At 39.6% G+C, this 26210-nt stretch overlaps 1 protein-coding gene across 4 annotated transcripts in view; it reads right to left on the reverse strand.

The window, feature by feature from the left end:
- Positions 1-26210, reverse strand: part of TTLL4 (tubulin tyrosine ligase like 4) — a 49513-nt gene that overhangs the window by 15805 nt on the left and 7498 nt on the right. For 3 of the 4 annotated variants that reach the window (XM_074191343.1, XM_074191345.1, XM_074191344.1), the window contains 10 exons: positions 7465-9046; positions 6654-6757; positions 6430-6493; positions 3715-3839; positions 3073-3183; positions 2536-2612; positions 1504-1695; positions 1312-1394; positions 914-1042; positions 337-459 (listed from right to left, as the gene is read on the reverse strand). In XM_074191343.1, coding sequence (XP_074047444.1) covers positions 337-459; positions 914-1042; positions 1312-1394; positions 1504-1695; positions 2536-2612; positions 3073-3183; positions 3715-3839; positions 6430-6493; positions 6654-6757; positions 7465-8954 — 2498 coding nt within the window. In that variant the 5' untranslated portion in view covers positions 8955-9046. Of the gene's footprint in view, positions 1-336; positions 460-913; positions 1043-1311; positions 1395-1503; positions 1696-2535; positions 2613-3072; positions 3184-3714; positions 3840-6429; positions 6494-6653; positions 6758-7464; positions 9047-21349; positions 25914-26210 lie in introns of those variants that run through there. The other variant, XM_074191342.1, reaches the window with a different exon arrangement.

The following is a 26210-nucleotide window of genomic DNA, read 5'->3' on the forward strand; positions in this document are numbered from 1 at the left end:
AACTGACCAGCCCTGGACAAAATTTGTTTTTGAAGATTCAGCCCTTAAGACAGGGACTCATAACCTTGTTTGTGCCTCATAGACACCTTTGGAAGTGTGGTGAAGGGCATGAACTCTTTTCAAAATGTATAAAAAAAATACACGGGATTATAAAGGAAACTTATTCTATTGAAATAACTATTGAAATATTTCTTAAAATTCCATATAGTATTTCCTACACACTCTGTCTACACTGCTGACCACAAATCCCCCAAGTCCTGTCTCAATCCCTACACTTATTCACACCCTCTAATACGGAAGGCCACCCTTCTCTAGTCCCATGCCCTCAAACAGTACCATTTATGGCCCTGGCAAGCAGTCTCATCAGTGTTGGCCTGGTACTCAGTATTCTTCTTATTGATGCTGTAATTGGTCAGATGGATGAACTTGTTGCCAAGGCTCTTCATGGAAGAGGAATATCTAGGAGTGTCAACAAGACAGAGAAGAACAAGTGGGAAAGTGGGTCAAGGCTCTCCTGGGCTCCAGAAGGGGTGACGCAAATGAATCCATTCTCACTGTTCCCCCTACACTACCAGGTCAGAATTCAGATTCTCTAGTGCCGACTCCACCCTGAGACAGTAAAGTGCTGTTCTCAGTCATAGCAGTGACTATGGAAGTGCAAGGCAGGACCCCAACATACTTAACCTGACCCTTTCTCCTCTCTCTTATGTTAGTCTTTCTCTAAGCAGCCCTCCCAGATGCAGTCCTGCAGAGAACAGCCCCTCCCCACCCTTTTCCAATCCCCTCCATCAGTGTTTCCTGCCTTCCTCCTCCAGCCCATAAAAAGAGGAAGAAAGCCTTTTTCATGAACCTGACCTGCTTTAGTTCCTGCCAAACAGATCCATATATTACAGCATGATATCCCACCACTTACTTGCAGCTAGCAAAGCGGACGAGTCCATCCGTGAAGAGGTAGATCCGAAGGGGATCATATGAGGTGACATAAACATAGATACGAAGGTCAAACTTACTCCCGCTGATGAGGTAGGGTTTATGCAGATACCTTCATGGAGAGAAGAAAGGAGCTGACAGTAGTAGCAGCATAAGGTCCAAAAATGAACAAAAGAGATGAGTGAAAGGGAGGAAGGATTAGTTTGAAGACTAAGCCCACAGTTCTTCAAAGCAAAATAAAAGGTTGCTTGGTCCTAAGAAAGTCACCTCTGAAAAGAAGACAGGGGAAGGAAGAAATGTGGACATGTCTGAAGGTAGCTGGGAAGACTGGAAGATGGTGGGGGGAAATCCCCAGGGACAAGAGCAAAGAGGCTAGCTCACCTCTGCACTAGAAGGGGTCTTCGCTTAGGTAGCTGACTCCATTTGTGGATGACCTGAATGCCAATGCCTCGGGCTGATGCTGGCTAGGGAGCAAGAAGAGAGAAAACTGGGTCAGCTCATGGACCCTTCCCTTTCTCTGTTCCTTCTTGCTCCCTCCCAGGTTTGGCTCATGATTTCCTGTAGACTTCTTACCGGCTTCACAATCCACTTCTGACGGCTGCTACTCTCCCAGGCCTTCCGTAAAAGTTTAGCATCCTGTGGGAGGATGAATGACTGGGGGAAGAAGCTGAACTCCTTCTTACCAAAGCGGCTCTGCATACGGGACAGGTTACGCCACAGTCGGTCCTTCCGCCCAATTTGGAATGAGCCTGGGAAATGGTTCAGCTACAAAGAGCAGAGAAAGAAGGGAGGAGAAATAAGAAATGTAGAGTAGTTAAGGTGGCCAAGAAAGGAAGAAGGCAGCCAAAAAGTTGATGCCATCCAGTCCAGCTGCCTAGGCCAGCTTGGTAGCTTCTGACATCACTCAGAAAATGGCAATTTGAAGAGAGAGTATGCTTAAAAAAGGAAAAGATCAGTAGACCCTTGTGACATTTCTTCACTGCATTTGGACCCTGATGGCTTTTCTTTACAATCTGAGACAGTAGAAGGAGATGTAATTAGCCCCTCACAGGCCTGGTCTATTTGTTCTACAAGGGATCAACAAGCCCCTGCGGTTTACAAAAATGACCAGTTTAGGGGAATGGAGAGATTGTATAGCAGTTAAGATTGGAGTGGTCACCATAAATAGAAACTTTTCCTTAGGGGACAGCCAGGTGGTATAGTGGATAGAGCACTGGCCCTGGAGTCAGGAAGACCTGAGTTTAAATCCAGCCTCAGACACTTAATAATTGGCAAGCCACTTAACCCCATTGCTTTAAATAAAATTAAAAAAAAAAAAGAAAAGAAACTTTTCCTTGATACACACAAGCTGGCATCTAGAAAGGCCAGAACTAAACTGAAGTTGGTTTCTTTTCTGTCTTTCTGTAACTAGCAATCAGTACAGTGGCTAGGATGTGGTTGCTGCTATATAAATGATTGAGATTCTTTGGGACTGGACTAAATTGGAGCCCAGGGGTTGTAGGTGATTCTTCTCCCTGGATTTCTGAAAGCCTTTGGATTTTCCCCACATTTTCTTCTCTCTCTTTCTCTGTTTTGGTGTTTTCTTTTCTCAGGGATAGCTCCTACCTTCTGATGCTCCCGAATTGTTTTGAAACTGGGAGATTTCATGTGGTGACCCCAACAGCCCAGCCAATCATCATTTTCTGTGAAAAACATTTTAAAGAATTAATTCTTTTAGTGATGGTGGTAAGAGGCTCTAAACCCCAACATGTACCCAGGGAGGTGGCTTAGACTTCAGCATTGTGCCCACATCAGATTTCCACAAGTTGCTGTGCACTCTCTTGAGAATGTGACTCCAGAGCCAAGATTGGGACATGATTTCTCTATCTTCAGAGCCCCATCACACCCTGCATCAAAGGACAGGAATTCAGGATTGCATTTTCTCTCATATTTATAATATTTGACCCTTCTTTTGTGAGTCCTTTATTAACAGACTCTTCTCTAGAAAGATCAGTGTGGCTGAGCCCTAATCCCTTAGCCCTTCCCCAAGTTGGCAGGAAGTGGAAGTGATCCAGATGCAAAGATTCACAATCCCTGGTGAGGTCTGAACATTTTTGGCAGCACCAGTCCTGGTAAATGTGGGCAGAACAAGTTGATGCTCACTCTTGCTAACTTTGAAGTGGGAGCGGCCAATGGTCTGTTTAACAATGTTGGGAGTCACTGTACTCATTTTCCAACGAAGCAGCTTCCTCTGCTCCCAGGGCAGCTTCTCCACTAGAGAAGAGATAGGGGTGGTAGAAGAGACCACAGTGAATAGAGAGAGGAAATAACTCTAGCCACGGCCAATGAATTTCTGGGGCAGTTCTAGCTTAAGGCATCTACAATAAACTGAGAGATGCTCTTGGGCAAGATACTTTTGTAAGACAAGTCAAGAGGGAGAGGAGTAGGAAGGAATAAGGAACAAAGACTAGAGGAAATATTTAGAGAGCAAAAGGCCTGGGTTAGCTCAGAATGGGGACAATATAGGGAACAGAACTAAGAGACTAAGAATGAAATTTAGGCTGGAGTTAGAAGCTACTGTCTACCTAGGAGAACTGTGTTTTCTTACAAAGAACTGAACACAGAGAATTTGATAAATGGTATATTCATTATATTTGACTCCTGGAGGCCAGACAGTCCATCCCCATCCCCCAACTCTACTCTGTGCAATGGATTATACTTATATAAAATCTCTTCTCTTCACCCCACAGTCTGAATTTTTTTCCCTACCAGCTCTTGTGATTTTAAATGCTTTTCCAGGTTTACCTCTCTCATCCCTCGTGCCAAAGTAGATGGTAGGGGGTACATTAGGAAAGAGGCTGTAGATAAGAGGTTGCCGGACAACTTTCTCATGATTGGCAAGGGGTTTGGTCAGAACTTCCATGCAATTCCTAAAATAAGAAGACAGAACATGACAGAAGAATAAGGAGACCTGCTGGAATAAGAAGTATGTTTCTGGGGCAACTAGGTGGCGCAGTAGATAGATTAACAGCCCTGGAATCAGGAGGACCTGAGTTCAAATCCAGCCTTAATAATGAGGCTGTGTGACCTTGGGCAAGTCAATTAACCCCATCATTGCCTTGCAAAAACCAAAGGGAAAAAAAGAAGTATGTTTCTTCAGTATAATGAAGACACAACTATCTACTCCCCCAGAAAGGAAAGATGCTTATCAACAATTTCCTAGGTATGAACAAGCAGGGTATTTCAAAGTTGCTGTCATTTTTAGCAAATATTCTTAATCTTTTTTCACTCTGAGATACACCTTCATAAATCTATGGTACAACAAGTCTACTGGATTTGGAGTGGGAAATTTGAACATGACAACTCTTGAGCCCAGCTCTGCTTTTAATTCCCAGGGTGACCTCAGACTAATCACTTCCTCTTGCGAGCCTCAGGTTCTTCATCTGTAAAATGAGGGAGTTGGGTTAGATTATACCTATGGCCCTTTTGAGTTAGTACTTGATGCTTCACACTGATAGTTCCCTCACCTCTGTAGAGGAGTGTAAATGGACTGTAAATGACAAGGGAGTGTGTTGTATTCCATACACAATCACTGAGGTTTACTGAACAAGAGAATGGCAGAATCACATCCACCCTTTATGAGGATGGATTTAGCCACTGTGTAGAAGATGATAGGAGGTTTGCCACAGGCTATTACAATAGTCCAGGAAAGTGGTGATGAGAGCCTAAATCAGAGGCACTGAAGAATGGAGATGATGAGGCAGTTGTACTGAAGAGACTGGACTATGAAAAGTTGAATATGACCTTGAGGTTGTAAACTTCAGTGTCTGAAAGAACCATGGTGTCCTCAATGGGTTTTGGGGGGAAAAGATAAAAAGCTCAATTTCAGACATATTAGATTTGAGAGGTCTATGAGATATCTACATAGAAATATCCAGAATGTAATTAGAGAAAAGGGATTGATCTAAGGAGAGGTTATGTAGATTTGGAACTCATCTGCATAAATAAAACACTGAATCCATGAAAGCTAACAAAATTATCAAGAATAAGAGAACATAGAGAGAAGAGGGTCCAGGAAAGAGCCTGAGATTAGTCAATACAGGTACAAGGCATGGTGGTATCTTAAAATAATCAGAGAAAAGAGAATATAAGAAAAAAATGGTCAATAGTAGCAAACTGTATAGAGTGGTCAGTATCAAACTCTACAGAGTGGTCAAATTCTATAAAGACTGAGACAGGGCAATAAAGAAATTGGTTTAACAATAAAGAAATCACTGGTGATCCCAAGTTGAGTAATGGAGTAGAAGTAAGTAGGCAATAAAGAAGCAGAAGCAAGAACATAAATAAAATTTTTCCCTTGGAATTTGGCTATGAAAAGAGAAATACAAGATAGCAGCTTGAAAGGTTTTATAAAGAATGGAGGAGTTCCATGTATATTTTTTAAGCAGCAAGGAAGGAGCCATTGGCAAAAGAGAAATTAAAAATTAGGTGGAGGACTATGGAGGTAGAATAACATATATTGTCAGACATAGCTAATGTTTTGGTTCCTTTTGCTAAACTGGTTTTTCTCCTTTATTGTTAAACCAGTGTTACAAGGAAAGGCTCACTAAGTAGGGAAGGCATATTTTCAGAAATGAATATGCTGCCCCACAAAAACTATCAATATAAAGAAAATTTGGGTAAATGAATGATCAAAAAAGCAAGTTCCTAAAAGAGATGGGAAGGAATCAGGGACACAGAAAGACAAGTTAGAACTGGCTAGGTGTGGGGCAGCTACGTTCCACAGTGGATAGTCAGAAGGAACTGAATTCAAATCTGGCCTCAGACATTTGATACTTACCAGTTATGACCTTGGGTAAGTCACTTAACTGTATTGCCCAAGAATTGGCTAAGAGAAAAGTTATCTCATTCTCAGAAATTGAAGGGAGTAAAGGAAGAAATAGATAATGTTGAATTGATCTCAAATACCGAACTAGGGAAAAGAGACCTACTTAAAATAACCCTCAATTTTTTTTCAGGAAAATATGAAACAAGGTCCCTTACGAAGAGGGAAGGGTTGGTTACAGTCAGTTTCTAAAGGAGTTTGGAATAGCCATTGTAGAAAGTAGGACAAAGGGATTAATCGGGAAAGAGTAAAGGGATCATAGTACAGTAAGAAGGATCTTGTGATCATAGTAAAAAAGAATCTGAGATCTCTGCTTAGCAGGGTTGAGTGACATTCCCTCAGCAGTACTCAGCAGCAGTCAAGCAACAATGAATAATCCAGGCCTGGTTGGTTTTGGAAAAGGAGGAACAGCAATCTGAGGAGACAAGGGATTCAAAATTTGATGATAGCAAGCCTAACTCTGAATCATTCTGTGGGCCTCTTCCATCTCTCCCTAATACTAAACTGAATTTAAAGCAGGGCACTGTGGCCTCGGCACTCCTGAGGCCCTGGATCCTTGAATGACTCAATTCTCTACAATCTGGAAGACAAGAGTAACCCACCTGTACACAAGCTCTGGATTTCGAGTCACTCACCGAGAGATCACTGCAACTGATTCACTTGCTGAGACACCACTGACTGAAGAACACTCGGAGTCCTCTAATGGGAAAAAAGAGAAAGCAGTGACTTCTACGATCCCCAGGAGTTATTATCATGCGACACCTGAAGAGAACAAATGGCAGGAAAGACAAAAGACCATTTGGAAGGAACTGAAATGTCAGCCTCCAGTGCCTCAAAGGCAGCTGAATCTACCACTTACCATCTTCCTCTTCATCCTCATCTTGGCTACAACAATCTTCTATACCGTCTCCCAGCTCCTCTTCGACATCCTCACACTCGGCATGGAACGTGTCACTATTTGAACTAGATGGAAGTGATAATATACTCATCACTTGGCTGCCATGACTCCTGGCTCTCCAGCCATCCCTGCCCCCTCATTTGATCTCTGTTCTCCAGAATGGGCCTCACCTCTTGCTCCAAGTGTGCCCAAATCCTAAGAACAATCTATAATCCCTCTTTTGGCAGGGGTCCTGTCTTCTCTTTCTTTATTCCCTCAGAATACCTAGTACAGTAGTCTCCCAATAGAAGACACCCAAATGGTTGCTGAATGACTCCCAGTTTCAGAGATCCTTCTCTGGAAAGTGTAGATCCCAAGCCCACAGAGAGGAGGGATGAGGCCAGCATATATGCAGCTCACCAATGGTTCAACAGCTTTTCCAAAGATGGAAAAGAACTTGCCCTTCTAACCTGAGAAACCCTTGTCCATCTCTAACAAGAAATCAAACTCTAGAGCAGCCCCATGACTAAGTCAATCACCAGAGGTACAGCACCAAGTCTACTCACTTCATTAGGATGCTATGACACTCATCCCATATCCTCTGGACAAGGGCTCCCAATCTGGGAATCCACAAACTTTTCAAAATTAGTTTGAAACTATTTCAGTATTATTGTGGTCCTGTGCATTTTATTCTGTGTATCTAGAAATATTCTTTTGAGAAGGAGTCCATAAACTTCACCAGGTTAAGAATCCCTGCTCTGAAAGACACTGAGCAGGATATTCTATAACTCACTTGAAGCTTATAACAGATGAGTGCTGCTGCTGCTGCTTGCCTTCTTTCTGTCCTTTAGCTGGCTGGCTCAGATGAATGGAAGAAATTCGGTTAGTCACATCTGTCACACTGAGCGCTGAGGGTTTTTCTCCAGTGATACTTGTCCCATTCCCCAAGGCAGATTCATTGTTGGGAGGGTTGGGATGTGAGGCAAGGAGGTGAATGCTGATTCGTTTAGTACAGAAGACAGTGCTGTCCAACCCCACGTTCTCGGAGCCATCAGGAATGGGTCTAGTCTCCAAAACTGAATCTTCTCGGGCAAACCGAGGGCTCACCACAGGGGGCTGCCACCGTCCATTCCCATTAAGGAGATTCCAGTGGAAGCTGGGGTTCATGAGACAGGACCGTTCAAGCCGGTAGCCTTGCCCCATCTTGGCAAAGCCCCTCCCCGTCAACTTTCTTACAGCCTCAGTCAATCGTATCTCCCTGGAAAAGGGCCGGGAATTGTCCTTAGCCTCTATGGTCCAGGAAGGCCGTTCTGCCCTTGAAGACGAGACATTCTGGTTATGGTTGGGAGAGGCACCTCTGGTGGGGGGGCTGGTGATGGTTGTGGTTAGAGTGTTAAGGGTGGGAGTGGTGGTAGTATGGGTAGTAGTGGCATGGTCAGGGACAGTGCCACTGCTCTTGGATACTTTGTGGTCAAGGTGCAGGGGGGAACAGTCTCCAGTGCCCCCTGAATGGTGCCAAGAGGCAGGAATGGGGATCTTGGGTGGGGGGACTGGCTTCAGGCCTTCTGAGGCCTGTTGTGAAGGCACTTTAGTGCTATTTGGCCTCAAGAAGGAATTGTTGTTGAGCACAGGTTTGTAAGAGGAGGGAGGGAGGGAGGAAGGGATCTTCCCTGAGATGGCAGGGGTCACGCTCTTCCCTGAAGAGTGCTCCCCGGCAGCTCTCAATGGGAGACATGGATCTGTGGCTGAGGAAGCCATAGCCCCAGGAAGGGTGGAACCTGCGGCTGGGGTGATGACCTTAGGGGCAGGAAGACCTACTGGGAGGCTCCTTCTGGAGAGAGTAAAGGGTCTTTTTTCCGATGTGTTTGACCGTAAACAGAAAGACTCAAGCTGCTGGTAAGGTTTATGCCTGTAGTTGGAGCGACGGGACAGCAGAGTGCTACTGAAAAGGTCCGGAAGGGAGTGCAGATGACAGGGGGAGCTGCTGTGGCCTGTGATGACAGCTGTGGTCCCAGAATTACACAGGGTATTGGGATAAAAAAAGTAAGCTGGCTGGGGAGCGATCCCCAGGGCACCCAGGCCCTGCCCTGATGAAAGGGTGCCCACGTGCTTCTTCTCCAGTCTCCAGATCGGCTTCACCTGCTGCTGTGCCTGGTACCAGGTTCTGCTCTCGGAGGGTTTCTCAGCCGGCGGGGTCGGCCCTGTGCCCGGGGGACCCCCCTGCTTGAAGCTATTTCCCCGGCGGAGGCCAAGACTGTAGTGCTCTGTCCCTGCAGAGGCCATGAGGGAGCCATTTCACAGCCACATGAGGCCTGGCTCATGCACGGGGCCCTGCACCTCAGACCAAAGCAGCAGCATCCTCGGGATTCGTCAGCCTAAAAAAGGAGAAAAAAAACGCAGTGAGCCAGAATGCACGGAGTAAGACCAGGGTAACACAGGGATGGTGCCACAGTTGCACTTCTGATGGTCTGGCCCAACTCTCAATGAGATTAAGTTCTTTCTTCCTGTCACCACTCCATCAGAGCAGAGCTCCTAGAAGACATGAGCACTTGTGGAGGGAGCAGAACAAGGAAAACACCATACACTGAACTGTCAACGACTTAGCAGTTCTGAGTGACAAAATGATCAAGACAATCCCAAAATGACTAATGATGAAGCATGCTATCTGTGCCCCCCAGATAAAGAACTGATATTGTTTGAATACAGACTAAAGCATACTATTTTTCATTTTCTGTCATTTTTCTTTTATTCAAATTGTCTTGTATAAAATGACTAATATAGAAATGTTTTATATGATTTCACATGCAGGGGAGAGAAAGGAGGATAGAATTTGGAATTCAAATTTTTTTAAAACACCAAAAGATTGTTTTAATGTATATTTGGGGAAAAATTTATATATACATATGTATATACACACACACACACACACATAAAAGAAATATCTATTAAATGAAAAAGACATGGACTTGCTTGAATTCCTACACAAGGAAAACCCCCTCTCCCTTCCTTCCAAAAAATGGCTTATATTTGAAGTTACTTCTACCTCCAAAGGCCTCCTCCATGTGGTTCCTCCCTCATCTCACCCAGGTTCAGCTGGAACTAGGGTGTGATTCCAGCAGAGAAAGAGACATATAATTCTCTTCCTAATCTACTCTGAAAGAGTCAAAGATCACTTGAGAAGGAGTTCATTCTCTAACTGCTCCCTCAAACAACCCCCAAATGCCTCACGACTAGGGTCAAAACTATGAAACTGAAAGTAGGAATGGTCAGGCTGTTGATTTCCTTGATCAAGCAGAGCAAGCTTAAGAAATAGGCTTGATTATTGCTGGCCCCTTAATCATTTTAAATCCAGGATTTCCAGGTATGAATAATTAAATTTCAAAGACTTGGGGGGTGGAAGGAGAAAAAATGGGATGCAGCTGTTGCCTGAATGATCATATTTTCAAACAGTCACTATAAAATAGGTGAGTAGAGCCAGCAGACACTAAGAAAATAAAAGTCTGTTTGCTCTACACCCTTCGTCCCAGGTTCTAGTTACAGCAGAGCTAAGATGGACACCTTGCATATTTTGATTCAACAATGCCCCCAATACAGTCATGTTGGAGGATGCCTTTCACTACAGCTGGCTCTACATTAAGGGAGTTAATAGGTGTTGACAAGTGACTGACCACTGACAATTACCTTTACTATTATCTCAGCCTTTCACAATTGAAAAGGGAAGGAAAGTGGAAACAATCTAGAAACAGTCTGTCTTCTAAGCTCTTATCATCAAAAATACTTCTGATAGGAGGATCTAGGAAGATTCTGAGAATACCATTCAATCCAGACAAGTTGATAAATGCTTATCAAAATGTTCTCAGCCCTTTCTGGAGAGAAATTTGGAACTATGCCCAAAGGGCAACAAAAATGAGCATGCTCTTTGATATAGCAATACCACTAATGTGTATATACCCTGAAGAGATGATGAAAAAGGGTAAAAACATCACTTGTACAAAAATATTCATAGCAGCCCTGTTTGTGGTGGCAAAGAATTGGAAATCAAATAAATGTCCTTCAATTGGGGAATGGCTTAGCAAACTGTGACATATGTATGTCATGGAACACTATTGTTCTATTAGAAACCAGGAGGGATGGGAATTCAGGGAAACCTGGAAGGATTTGCATGAACTGATGCTGAGTGAGATGAGTAGAATCAGAAAAACACTGTACATCCTAACAGCAACATGGGGGTGATGACCAACCTGGATGGACTTGCTCATTCCATCAATGCAACAATCAAGGACAATTTGGGGCTTTCTGCAATGGAGAATACCCTCTGTATCCAGATAAAGATCCGTGGAGTTTGAACAAAGTTCAAGGACTATTCCCTTTAATTTAGGGGAAAAAAACCTGATTATCTTATTATTTGATCTTGTTATCTCTTTTACTTTTTGTCTCTTCCTTAAGGATATGATTTCTCTTGTCATCACACTCAATTTGGATCAATGTACAACATGGAAACAAAGTAAAGACTGACAGATTGCTTTCTGGGGGGGGAAGTAAGATTGGGGGGAAAAAATGTAAAATTCAAATAAAATCTTTAATAAAAGAAAAAATCTACAAAAATAAAATGCTCTCAGCTTGATATGGAGAGAAAAATTCATCAGAGAGCCACTTATCTAAGTCTTATTTTAATTGGAAGAAGGAAATGTACAAGGAGGGAATAGGTGGAAAGGGCATTCAAGACCTAAGGAGATTCAATGTCCTTCCAGGTCTCTTCAAGTCTTCAAGGACTAAACCTATTAAGATAAACAAAGGCAAGGCAGCAGAGAGATTAAGAACAAGCAAAGTGAGGCTTGTTCAGAGAGAATCAAATAATTCTGGTGGACAAAGAGAATACAATGTAAAAGTGTGACATCAGTCTTGAAAACAGATGGGCTGAGGTTACAGCAAATTTTAAAATAAAAAATGTCTAGACTTCACGAGGCAGGTAACAACTACACACAGAGAGCTTTGGAACATGTTTGCACCCAATTTTTAAGTAACTAACTGGTCCATTGGGCCCAAATAGCCCTTAATTCAGGACATCTGGCACATGGATTTAATTTTGCTCTCTTCACCTGCCTTCCAAATAACCTTTTTAAGTTGGTTTAACTTATTTATGTAGTCAGTCTGGAAGAGAACTTGGGTTACTTTAACCACAATTTATACCAGTCCCACTCAATCTTCTACATCTGGCATAACTGCCCCAAAAGCTTTTTAGGCTTCCCATAACTGTCAATAATGCATTCAATGAATCCTGAAATTGTTTTCCAAATTCTGAGAGTTATATTCTTAGCTCAATCAACCTCCTGTGAGGCAATGCCATATTCACACACTAAAATCTCTGTGAGACATATGCAAATGCAGAAACATGGGATAAGTTTGGAAAACAGAAATAAGGGCCAGCTAGGTGGCACAGTAGATAGAGCACCAGCCCCTGGAATCAGAAGGACTTGAGTTCAAATCCATTCTCAGATATTTACTAGCTGTGTGACCCTGAGAAAGTCACTTAACCCCAACTGCCTCCAAAAAAAGGAAGAAAACTGATATAAAATCAATACACTTAGTCCCTGACCCTTGATATTTTCTGTATACAGTAGCAGTAATAGTATAACAATTAACTATTAAAGATTTAGCTTCTTCAATCAATATATTGCCCTACAACAGGTCCAAAGGACTCATGATGAAAAATACTATCCACTTCCGAAGAGAAATAATGAACTTTAAGGACAGAGAAAGACTTTTTTCACTTTCTTTTTCTTGCTTTATTATTTTTTTTTGCAACAAGGTTAATATGGAAATATGTTTTCCATGGTTTTACCTGTATAATGTATATTGTATTGCTTGCTTTCTCAATGGGTGAGGAAGGAGAGAGGGAGAGAACTGGGTCCTGAAAATGTTTTTAAAATAATTTAAATAAATAAGGCTTATATTATATTATTATCTAACTCCTCCCCAAGTTACAAAAATCTCATTAGTTATTGATAGAACAGAGATAAACTTAAGTGCCAAGATTCAGGCTGGATTGAAGGAAGGGGAATGAATGACTGGACTGCTTCTAAATACATATTGTTTATGTTTTGCCATTCTAGATCCAACTATCTTTATACTAATCAGCTCCAACAATATCTGACTCAAATGAAAAAATGCTAATTCTTCTAAATAACTAGAGGAAGAACTTGAGGCACAAACCCTAAGGAGGTGATAGACACAAAAGCCTCATAAAAACAAAAATTAGAACATTAATGCATTGTTGGTGGAGTTGTGAACTAATCCAACTATTCTGGAGAGCAATATGGAACTATGCCCAAAGAACAATAAAACTGATCACACCCTTTGACCCAGCAATACCAATATACTAGGTCAATATCCAGAAGAAATCATTAAAAACTGGGAAAAGTCCCACATGCTCCAAAATATTCATAGCAGCTCTTTTTGTAATGCAAAAGAATTGAAAATCAAGAGGATAACCCATTAATTGGCTGAACAAGTTGCAGAATATATAGAACTAGGAAAAGAAAACAATGATAACAGTGTAACATGAACAAAGAGGTGTAGACACACAATCAAAGGACATGGACAAATATTCTCAAGGAACTTACTTGACAATTTTAACAACCAAATGAAAGAATGTTTCAAATTACTAATAAGAGAAATGAAAATCAAAACAATCCTCAGGTTTCACTTCATCTCCAGAAAACTTGCAAAAAATAACATGAAAATGAGAATGGAGGCACTAAAAGGATTGTGGTTAAGAAAGGCACAATAATGCATTGGGGTGGAGCTGGGAATTAGTATAAATATTCTGAAAAAATCATTTGGAAATATGGCAATCAGTGGTTAAAATGTCTCATACATTTTAACCTGGAGATACTACTTAGGCATATATATCACAAAGAAGGTCATTGACACTACTTGAAACAATTAACTTTAGCAAACACACACATAAATAATCAACATTTTTACAGATTATCAACAAAACACAGCAAGAGATAGAAAGAGAAATTCCAATGAAAATCACTGTAGACAATATAAAATATTTGAAAGTCTACTTCTGCCAAGACAAACCCAGAAACTATATAAAACACTTTTCACATAAATACAGATCAGTTGGAAAAATGTCAAATGGGTATTATGGGTAAGCCAAGCTAATACAATAAAAATGATAATTCTGCTTAAGTTAATCTACTTACTCAGTGTCATACCAATCAAACTATCAAAAAAAATTTTATTGAGTTAGAAAAAGCATTAACAAACTCATCTGGGAGAACAAAAGGTCAAGATTATCAAGGGAACTAATTTTAAAAAAAGCAAAAAAAAAAAGGTGATCTAGCCATAACAGATCTAAAACTATATTATAAAGCAGCAATCCTCAAAAACTATTTGGTACTGACTAAGAAATAGAGTTGGGGATCAAGTAGAATAGATTAGGTACAAAAGAAAATAGTAGTAAATGACTATAGTAATCTATGGTTTGATAAAACCAAAGACTTCAGCTTCTGGGATATGAACTCATAAGTTGAGGGGTAGCTAGATGGTGCAGTGCATACAGCACCAGCCCTGGAGTCAGGATGACTTGAGTACAAATCCTTTCTCAGACACTTGATGCTTGTTAGCTGTGAGACCTAGGGCAAGTCACTTAACTCCACTGCCTTGTAAAAAATGAAAGAACTCACTAGTTCATAAAAACTGCTGGGAAAATTGGAAAGTAGTATGGCAGAAACTTGGCATAGACCCACATCTCATAACCTGTATCAAGATATGGTTGAAATGGGACAGGATTTAGACATAAATACCATATGCCAATTAGGAGAACAAGGAATGGTTTATCTGTCAGATCTATGGAGAGGGGAAGAATTTATTCTTAGAGATAAAAAACATTATAAAATGCAAAATGGATTCTTTTGAGTATATTAAATTTAACAAGTTTTGCATAAAAAAATAAAAAACTCAAAGTAACCGAGATTAAAAGGAAAATAGAAAGTTGAGAAATAATTTTATAAGCAATGTTTTTGATACAGATCTCATTTCTAAAATACATAAAGAACTAAGTCAAATATATAATACAAGTCCTTCCCAATTGAGAAATGGGCAAACAATAAAAATAGGTAGTTTTCAGATGAAGAAATTATAGCTATATGAAGTCATATGAAAAATTACTCTAAATCATTATTGGTGAGAGAAATGCAAATTAACATAACTATGAAGTACCATATGTCACATCTATCAGATTGGTTAATATGACAGAAAAGGAAAATAATAAATATTAGAGGGGATGTGGGAAAACTGTTCCAACCTTTCTGAAGAGCAATTTGAAACTAGGCCTGAAGAGCTATAAAACTGTACATACCCTTTGATGCAGCAATACCACTACCAGGTCGATATTCCAAAGAGATCATATAATAGGGGAAAGGATTCACATGTACAAAAACATTTATTTAAGAATTGGAAATTGAGGAGATACCCATCAAATGAGGAATTGGTTGAACAAGTCTGGAAACAGATGACCTGATGCTGAGGTAAGTGAGCTGAACCAGGAGAATATTGTACACATTAACAGCAACACTGTGTGATGATCAACCATGACAGACTTAGCTTTTCTCAGCAATACAATGATGCAAGACAATTCCAAGAGACTTGTGATGGAAAATGTCAACCAGCTCCAGAGACAGAACTACAGAATCTATATGTAGATCAAGCATACTATTTTCATTTTTTAAAGTATTTTTTCTCATAGTTTTTTCCCCTTTTGTTCCAATTCTTTCATAATATAACTAAATATGGTATTTAACGTATCAAATTGCATGCTGTCTTGGGGAGGAGAAAAAGAAGAGAGGGGGCAGCTAGGTGGCGCAGTGGATAGAGCATCGGCCCTGGAGTCAGGAGTACCTGAGTTCAAATCCGACCTCAGACACATAATAATTACCTAGCCGTGTGGCCTTGGGCAAGCCACTTAACCCCCCCTGCCTGGCAAAAAAAAACACTTAAAAAAAAGAAGAGAGGAAGGGAGAAAAATTTGGAAATAAAAATCTTACTAAAATGAATAAAAAATAAATTCATAAAGTGAATTAAAAAAGTCATTTTCAAAAAGGCTACATTTAACAACAAATATTTAATGCAGCACTTTGGGGAGTAACAAATAACTGGAAACAAGGTTGATGCCTACCAATTAAGTTGCATTACACTGAGGTAATGGAATAATACATATATAAATGGCAGCTAGGTGGCATAATGGATAGAGCACTGGGCCTGGAATCAGGAAGATCTGAATTTAAATTCAGTGACAGACACTGGCTGTGTGACTTGGGCAAGTCACTCAATGCTGTTTGCTTCAGTTTCCTCATTTGTAAAATAAGAAGGAAAAGGCAAACTACAGCAGTATCTTTGCCAAAAAAAAATCCCAAATGAGGTCATGAAAAGTTGGACATGACTGAAAAATTATAATTTAAGAAATCAGAAAAATGACAAATACAGAGAAGTTCAAAAAGAAATGAACCAATTCAAAGTGAAATTAAAAAAAACCAAAATAATACTGTCTCCCTTTATGTAATTGATTTTAATCTGTATCAACACAAATTTTGAATACTGACTAACTCCCATTTCTGTCTCTAAGTTCAGAAGCTTAGCTTTCCTCTATGAGTTAAGTTTAGAAGTTGTTTTTCTTTGATCTACTGTTCTATCCCTGTGTCAATCAAGGAAATCTGCTATCCTTGCAAGTGGATGCCAGGGAGTCTGGTCTGTTATTACCGTGATATTGACTGTCCCTTCAAGAAAGTTGGGTCAGCTATCACTGTGACACTAACTAATCATGCAAGTAGATACTATCAATGAACTTTCCATAGGGACAAGATGGAATGAGGTGTTTTTGCTAACCCTAAATTCCAAACTTCTGTCTAATCATCTTGTTTTCCCCACCTATGATATTGCCTTCTAGCTTCTGGATGATTTCTTCCTTTTGTCTATAAAAATGATCTGTCTGCCCTCATTCTGGGCCTTTTTGTTTGCTGAGAGATTAAAGATTTCTTTTATTGGCAACTGCTAGCCTTATCAATGAAATGAATATGCTCAAAACTCTGTGCCTTAGTTTATCTTTTTTTATTCTAACAAAAATAGAATCTCAGAAAACAATATGCACAATGACCACAATGTTAGAGGAAAAAAAATCACAAAATAATCACAAATTAATTAAAAAATTATAAAGAACAGTCTTGGTCCTCAAGAAAGATAATACACCTCCCCTTCTACTCCTTTACAGAAATGGGAAAAGAAGAGGTAACTCATGGATCTGGAACACTGTATCTGATTTTTTTTGGATGTATTAATCAGGTTTTGGGGGATGGATTTATTCTTCCTTTTAAAAGTTCTTTGTTTTAACAACTGGCTTTCTGAGAGAAGGGAAGAAGAAATATAGGGGGGGATTATCTAGGTGATGTAAACACAATCTAACTATTTAAAAAAAATAAGCTTGCTGATAGGGAGGAAAGGAAGGATATTTAGAAATCAGTATGAGGTAAAGAAATAAAAGTTAGTTAATAAAAAACAAATTACCAGGGTGAAAGGAAAAGCAAATATTTGCCCCAAAGGCTGATGAAGGACATTCTCATTTCTTAAAAATCCAGAGTAAATAAAAAAGAACGTACAGAAGGGACTTGCATCTAAACTTTGATGCTTGATGAGCTACAGAGAGAGCAGGAAGAAACTCTAGGAGGAGACACTATAGAAGAAATCTTTCTAATAAAGTTCTCTCCCATCTAGTCTTAATTTGTCCTACTCTTTTATCCTTTAACAAAGTACAGGGTATGGAGGAGGGATGGGTCTAAAAGATCTTCTGCCTTCCTAGGAGAACATCTTCAGGTGATGTGAAAATATCTTAGCAATACTCTTTCTAAGCAGTGACTTTACAGTCACAAGGAGGCAAAATTATAGTGTTCAATTCAGGACACAATGCTAAGAAAGGCTGTGATAAATTGAAGAAGATCCAAGGGAACTAAAGGATGGTTAACAGCCTTAACTTCATGTCCTTTGAAAATCAGTTGATAAAAATGTAGTTGTTTAGCCTCAAGAAGAAGAAAATTCAAGGGGCTTCAGCAGCTATGCTCCAATGGAAAAGACATCCCTTTTGGCACCAGAGGGCAGAACTACAAGTGATTTGTGGAAGCTGCCAAGAAGCAAATTAAGCTTGATGTCATGAGAAGGTTCCTGGCTACTAGACTGTTCAAAAGGGAATAGGCTGCTTTGTAAGGTCTCCAAGCATGGATTGAACAAGTATGTTCAGTGACCATGTTTATGGGAAGGGTGGCTGTCAAGGGTCCTTATTCTAAAATTCCATGATGCTATAATATGAAGAGGTGAGTGAATTGTACTAAGAAAGGCCTGAGAACCAAACACTAAAGCTCTTTGGGATGCCAAACAGAAAAACTTAAAAGAAGGGGACCTGTCAGTCACCCACCTATTAGAAGTGATTCCTCTACCCTAGTTTCGCTGCTCTCTGTTCTCAAGCTAGCATCACATTGGGCAGCAGGCTCAATGATGGTTACCAATGACTTTCCCAGGAAAAGCTTTCTGATAAGCATCTAACTCTGCTACCATACAAGAAGAAAGTGCTTCTCTTCCTCTCACAGAGGGGTTAATGGAAGCCTGGCATCCAGACTCCAAATAGAACCTCCCTTCACCAGTCATCTTTTTTCTGTAGCCTGCCTCAGCAGCATTTAGCTGCACTCTGGTCCAAGGAGAGCAGTTCTATTTTCTCCAGACATCCAGAGGCTCCGGGGACCATTGCCTCTGAAAGCTGATTCCCATCTTCTGAGAAAGTTTAGGGATATAAAATTTAAGAAGTGAATGGAAAATAAGGACAATTTCAAAAACACAATTACAAATTCATTTTCTAATGGTTCCATGACATCTTTGGCATCCCATCCCTTCTTTTCCCTCAAGCTTCCATCCCTTTATGTCAAGTTTCAATAACATCTAACATGGACTGTTACAACAGTCCCTAACTGATCTTTCTGTCTCAAAGTCAGTTGCCAAATTGATATTCCCTATATTCCTTAAAGTCCATGTCACTTCCCTGTTCTCAGGTTAAATTGCAAACTTCTCTAGCTTATAAAGCCTCCCCAATCTAGATACAGTCTTTTTTTTTCAGGTTTCCCAAATAATTACTCTTCTTCATACATTTTACAATCTAATCAGACTAATCTTCTTGCTCTTCTCAATGCAACATTTCATCTTTGAGCTGGGTAGCCAGGTAGTTCAGTAGATACAGCACTAGACTCTTGCACTCTCTAGCTCTGCTTTATCACATTCTGCCACACCCTTCTACTGCACAAAGGCCCCTGCCTTCTCTCCAAATGCTTTTAGTCTTTTCTTCTGCTTCACTCAGCTCAAGTAACACCTACAAAAGGCCTTCCCTAATGTTCCTAATTATATATATGTATGTATAGAGAGGGAGAGGGAGGGAGGGGGAGAGAGAGAGAGAGAGAGAGAGAGAGAGAGAGAGAGAGAGAGAGAGAGAGAGAACAAGAGTATTTACTTATCTGTGTAGATAGATATTTCTCCTTAGAATGTAAGCTCCTTGAAGGCAAGAAACCCTTAGTCTAGCAGAGACTGACAATAGTTGAGTGGAAAGAGCATTGGCTTTTGAGTTAAAGGACTCAAATTCAAATGCCATCTCTACTATGTTCTTTTTTTAGGTTTATTTTTTTTTGGCTTATTTTTTTTTTAGGTTTTTGCAAGGCAAATGGGGTTAAGTGGCTTGCCCAAGGCCACAAACTAGGTAATTATTAAGTGTCTGAGACGGATTTGAACCCAGGTACTCCTGACTCCAAGGCCGGTGCTTTATTCACTACGCCACCTAGCCACCTTCTACTATGTTCTGCTTGGGAAACCTGAAGCAAGTCACCAAACCTTCCTCAGTCAAATTTCCTCAAATGTAAAGTGTTTTAATATGAAAATTATCCATTGCATTTAAAATATTCAATTTACAAAAATCTAATTCCCATACAACTTTTCAGGAAGGCTTTGTATTTCTTTCTTTTTTTTCTTTTTTAATTTTTTTGTAAGGCAAATGGGGTTAAGTGGCTTGCCCAAGGCCACACAGATAGGTTAATTATTAAGTGTCTGAGACCGGATTTGAACCCAGGTACTCTTGACTCCAGAGCCAGTGCTTTATCCACTACACCATCTAGCCGCCCCAGCTTTGTATTTATTTCATATTTCTCTGTTGTTATTTACTTCTCTATATGTTGTATCACCCCTCTAGAATGTAAGCTCCTACAGGGCAGTAATTCTCATTTTTTACATTGTGTAACTAGAAGCTGGCACACTGGTGACAATAGTACACATGAACTGACTTATACTGATTAAAGACATACATAATAATTTCCTGGAGCAATTCAAATGATTCATTATGGAATATTCCATTATCCTTGCTTCCTCTGAGCAGACTTTATGGTATTTATTTTTAAAGCTAACTGATATTACCCAAACAGCAATTTTTAAAAATTCAATACATCATCAAAATGGCAGACATCTTTCTTGAGCCTCCTGAATTTGGTTTCCCACAATCTGGATGCCAAGCTAGAAGAGGGAAAATTCTTCTCTACAGGGGGCAAAAGTTATATGAAGGTAAAACATCTAGGGTTGGGTCTTCCAAAGGTTCTCACAAAGGCTGTAAAGGTTTCAAGGTACTATTAAAATAGCTAGCTGTGTGAACCCTAGTCGAGTCAATTAACCAGTGCTATAGGCAAATCTCTAAGTTTATTAAGTCAAAGAAATGGTGCCCATCTACATTAAGTAGAAGTTCTCTATGTTGATGAAATCACATGTTTAGGCCCTGTTCCTAAAATTTCTTCCAATCAGCTGCACTGGTGGTTTTCACCACTTGTGCTCCTAGTCCAAGAGTTATCCCTTGGGGTAGTCAAGTAGCAGGTCAAACAATTAAAGCCCTTGCTATCTTGGACTCCCACAAATAAGTGATCAAAAGACCCTGCTCAGGCAGTCAACTGTTCACCCTCAGCAATCTAGCATCCAAGTCCATTAACCATAAATAAAGGAGGAAAGTTGGAAAAGAGGACCAATTACACATCAAAGTTTTTCCTAGAATTAAAGATACAATCTCTTCTTAAAGTCTATCCCCAACTATTTTGTTCTAATGGAAGTATGCTTTAAAATAGACATTCTCTGACCCAGAGGATGGCTTTTGGGGGGGAGGGAGGATGAATATATGTGGAAGGGGATATGAAAACAAAAGAATAAGAAAAAAAATGTTTTAAATACATTACTGAAAACCTAACTCCTATTTACTACCATGCCAACCTGCTCCCTTTTCCTCACTTCTGGGGTCTGGACTACGAATGCTAATAACTCTAACTAAGCAAACAGTCTCTCAGAGCCTCCATTTTCCTCTTCTATAAATGGACAGGCTACTGATTCCACATATACTATCAGCCTCCCTGGGTTGTAGTAAGGTATTATTTTTTGTAGGGTTTGTATCATTAGTTGGGATTCTGGAGATAGGAATAGGTAAAAAGCAGTTGAAAGGTAATTATAACTTAATATCAGGACCAAAGAAACCAGTCTTTTCTTGGGTAAGCTGTCATTCTGCTTACAAAACATACAGTCCACAAATCCTTTGTGACACAGAGTGGCCAAAGACTTACATAGAATTCATTGTAACCAGATGAGTCAAATATTATTTCTATGGGCCAACAACTGGAAATAATTGTTACACTGATCCCTTTTCTTAAAAAAAAAAAAGATGAGATAAGCCATGTGACCTGTGGGAGTTGGGTTCCCAGGCCAGAATGTTATGTACAGACAGCACCACAGAATCTAAGCACATTGGGTAACAATGTTTGCAGTAGAACAGTGAGTTCAGAGTTCCAATGTGGAGGAACCAGAATATATCCTCCAGCAGAAAAAATTGGAATTATACAGTGGCAAAAACAGCTCTTCACTTACCTCCTATATAACTCTAAAGAAGCAGCTAAAGTGGTATGAGTTCTGAATAAGAGTTCTGGCTTTTCGATCAACTGGTTCACAGAATCTGAGAGTGAGAAGAGGCTTAGTAAATAATGTAATTCAATTCTCTCCATTTACAGCCAAGGAAATGGGAGCTCTGAGAGAGGATCCACTGCCAAGAAAAGGTTGTACCTAACAAGAATTTAGGTTCCCATTCAGCTCTAAGATGCAAAAGACTCAAGTCAATGAAATTATCTGGATAAGTAGCCTGAGAATGTCTTAAATACTGTAGAAACAAGGTTTTAGGAAAAGAAAAAGTCTAGAATAAGACCCAATTAAAGGACATAGTTTCGTAAGAAATGATGCCACCTGGTCTTAGATCATTGGTATTCATCTGCCCCCAAACTATACAAAGCTTCTAATAGCCTTGACCTTGACTGATTAGCCCCAGTTTATCTTATAGAATCATTGGCATGCTGTCTCTCCCATTAGATTTAAGTTCCTTGTCTTTTTTTGTTCACCCAGTAGGAAGGGAAAAAAAATTTATTAAGTTCCAACTATATAATGCCAGGCACTGTTTTACAAACATTAGCTCATTTGATCCTCACAATAATCCTAAAGTAGTGTTACTATTTATCCCCATATTACAATTAAGGAGACAGAGGCAGACAGCATTTTAGTGAATTGCTTAGGATCACACATATATGAAATTGACTGAAGTCTAATTTGACCCCAGGTCTTCCTCTCTCTTCTCCATCACCTAGCTACCTGTATACACAGCACAATACCTAGCACACAGGATCTCCCCCTACATCCTCCCCACCCCTCTCTCCATCATTCTATAGGGACATTTAACTTTCAGAATCTCTAACTCAAGGAACATGGTGGTCATGGTAGGAGTTGTAAGTTGGCAGATTTAAAAGCAGTTGAATATTTAAAAGAAGTCGAGCACTTTCTCTGGGCACCTTAGGCTAGCAGCAGCAGGATGCACAGTGTAAGTGAGAAGTTAACTTCATCTTGGAGAAAAGGCTGTTTAAACTTTTAAATTTATGTCACTTGGGGGGGGGGTGGCTTTATAACCAGTTCTATAAGAGGTCACTGATGCCTTGGAGGAACACAGGCTCTTATTTCTCCCTCAACTGAGAAGATAACAGATATGCCTCTGAAGCAGATAAAGAAAATTAAGGTTTCCACAAGGCCTCCAGTGTAATACAAACTTTCAGTCATCCTGGCTAATCTGTAACCAGAACAATTGCAGAAGGGGGCATAAATATTTCTTAATCTTTTTGAAATTAAACAAAAAAAAATAGCTTTGCCAGATTTTAGTTTGTTGACCTCAAGAAACTGAGGATAATAGGAAAAAGAACTGCATTCACTGGCTCACCTGGCTGTGACACCTGAAAATGGGTCAAGGTCCTGAAATACAAGACATCTGACTATGCAAGTAAGGGCAAATCTGAGAAAGTTTTCACCTCCTTTGACAACCATAATACTTAAGGGAAAGAACAAGAAAAAATGGTCTAAAACCACAGAAGCTTCAGGCAACAGTAAAAATTCCATGGAAGAGTCCATGAAATGGTTGCCTAGGGAGATCTGAGATTCTTGATCAGTAACAAGAAGTCATGTCTTTACATCCCTTTCTCTTATGTTGATCACTCTATTAAATTTCACTGACCACCTGTCTTGAGTCCACCTTAACCCACAACCAGCACATATCCTCCAAACTACAAACTTTCTATTCTTTCTCACTGACCACTTATTACCTCCCTCTACACTCCAATATGTTCTGAACCTGCGTGTTTGCCTTTTCATCCATCCCATTAGTTCCTTTCTGGTTCTTCCTCTTACTTTTCATATTTTCTAATACTTCTTTCTCTGTTTTGTTCCATTGGTCCAAGGGTGAGAATGAGAATTAAAACCAAATGAAAGCAAGTTTAGGGTCCTTTTAAAGCTATAATGAGTTTGGAACTTGAAAGGAAAGGTACAAAACAAGTTAAATACAAAGTACATAATGTTACTCAACTAAGGCTGCTGTTAGGATAAGTCAGGTTCCCTCACTAAGTACCCAGGTCTAGATGTTATCAATCTAAGGCTGGGCTATAAGATTACACTATGATTAAATGCTAAAGTATGTCAATTTCAGAACATGGTCAAAAAGTCAATTGATCCATCTGAACTAAGGGGAAAGGACTTGGGAAGGATCATGGATGAAAAGAAAAGGAATTTATATGAACTAAGAAAATAATACAAAGACTACAAACAAGATTGTAAATTACAACTCTGAAAAACTTGAACTCTGACCAATACAAGAAGCAATTACAGCTCCAAAAGAGCATGTTTAAACAATAAGTTGTTTATACAGACATGGTTTCATATACAAATCTTTTTCTGACTTTATCAAAATGTTAATTCTTGCTGATGATTTTTCTAGCTCATAATAAAACTTTTTAGAACCCCGAAGTTTCAAGACACTCAGCAAACTGACAAAGATGACAAAAAGTCAGAATAATCAGTGTTGGAAGGGTAATGATAAGAAAAGCTAGAGCCATGAAGTGGTCCAACCAGTTTGAAAATCAATTAGGATTTGGAGAAAATATCTTAAATGTCTTTGATCCAGAGATTCCACTGTTTGAAATATATATATACTCCAAGGAAGAACAAAAACCAAGGGAAGTAAATAACAAAAATATTTGCAAAGTATTTATAGTTGCAAAAAATGGAAACAAAGTAGATGCCCATCAATTAGGAAACTGCTAAACAAGTTAGCACTGTTAGCACAGTGCCATGAGAAAAAATATTGACCAATATACGAATCACTGGAAGACAAATGAATTTATACAAAGTAAATAGAACCAGGAAGACAGAATACCCAATGATCACGACAAATGGAAAAACTGCTGATCCAGAGTAAAGTAAAATATCATTTCTAACCAATATAAAAACTGTTAAGACTACAAAAAGGCCAGTAGAGCCTGGTTGGACACTTGGACCTGAAGAGTTCTCTAGGAGTATGCTGATAGTGGACTTTCCCATTTATAAGAAACTTTGGTAGTTTGATGATTGGTAAGATCCAATTTCCCAAAGGAGACACCAAGGCTAATATAGAAATGTTTTGCATGACTTCACATAATATGTATATATGTATACATATGTATACATGTGTATATATATGTATACACACACACACACACACACACACACACATATATATATATATAAAATGGGCATCATATTGTATGCCTTCTCAATGGGTGAAGGAGAGGCCAGAGAGAGAGAGAGAATTTAAAACTCAAAAAAAATTTTTTTTACAGAAGCCATCAACTACAAGTGGGAGGGGGAGAAGGGAATTGCACTTAGAGTTAAGAGATATATTTACTTGTGTTAGCTTTCAGTACACAGATGTATTTGTGAAGGCAACTAAATTCACCAAGCAGAAGTGACACTGGGCTTGAACTTGCTAATGGTGGTTTCTATCATAAGAATTGAAGTGAAGCTTTTGGATTACTAAAGGCTATATGGATAACAAGTGGGGAGTGGTGGGTGGGACGAAATCACAGTAGAATCATGTAGGATTAGGCAAATGCTTCAGACTTTTGGTTGTGATAAGAGTTAGTTCCCCATTGAAGTAGTCTTCCCTTGAATTCTTTGCCAATCTATAATAAGTCCTGGGAATTTTCTCTTCCTGCCTGAGCTGGCACTTCTCCAGTTTGTTAGATCTAGGGACTTTAGCAGACTGTAAATCCAATGAGTTAACAAGCAACCAAGAAAACTAATGCAACCTTCAGATGAGAGATATAAACGTGCAGGGATAGCAAGGTAATAATCCCACAATACTATGTCCTAAATTAGCCAAACCATGCCTAGAATCTTGTTTTCATTTCTGGCTACCACATTTCAACAAGGGCATTCATTAATAAATTGGAGAGAATACAAAGGAAAACAACCAGGATGATGAATGGCTCTTCCCATGAAAACTGGGCTGAAGGAATCATACAATCTAATGAAGAAAGAAAGATCCTGCTATCTCTTATACTTTGTTTCTTCCTTAAGAATACAATTTCTCCGGGGCAGCTAGGTGGTATAGTGGATAGAGCACCGGCCCTGGAGTCAGGAGTACCTGAGTTCAAATCCAACCTCAGACACTTAATAATTACCTAGCTGTGTGGCCTTGGGCAAGCCACTTAAACCCCATTGTCTTGCAAAAACCTAAAAAAAAAAATACAAATTTCTCTCTCATCACACTCAATTTGGAACAATTTATATACATATATATATATATATATATATATATATATATATATATATACACACACACACCATGGAAACAATGTAAAGACTAACAAATTGCCTTTTGGGGGGAGGAGGGAAATAAGATTAGGGGGAAAATTGTAAAACTCAAAATAAATCTTTTAAAACAAACAACCCCCCCCCAAAAAAAAACTTAATGGGAGATACAGTGACTATCAAGTATCTGAAAGATTCTCTTCATGGAGAGAACTTGCCCTGTTCAACCTCAGAGGGAAAACTAAGACTAAAGAGTGGAAGATACAAATCAGCAAA

This window comes from Macrotis lagotis, chromosome 6 (genome assembly GCF_037893015.1).
Source record: "Macrotis lagotis isolate mMagLag1 chromosome 6, bilby.v1.9.chrom.fasta, whole genome shotgun sequence".
In the NCBI taxonomy this organism is placed as follows: Eukaryota; Metazoa; Chordata; class Mammalia; order Peramelemorphia; family Peramelidae; genus Macrotis; species Macrotis lagotis.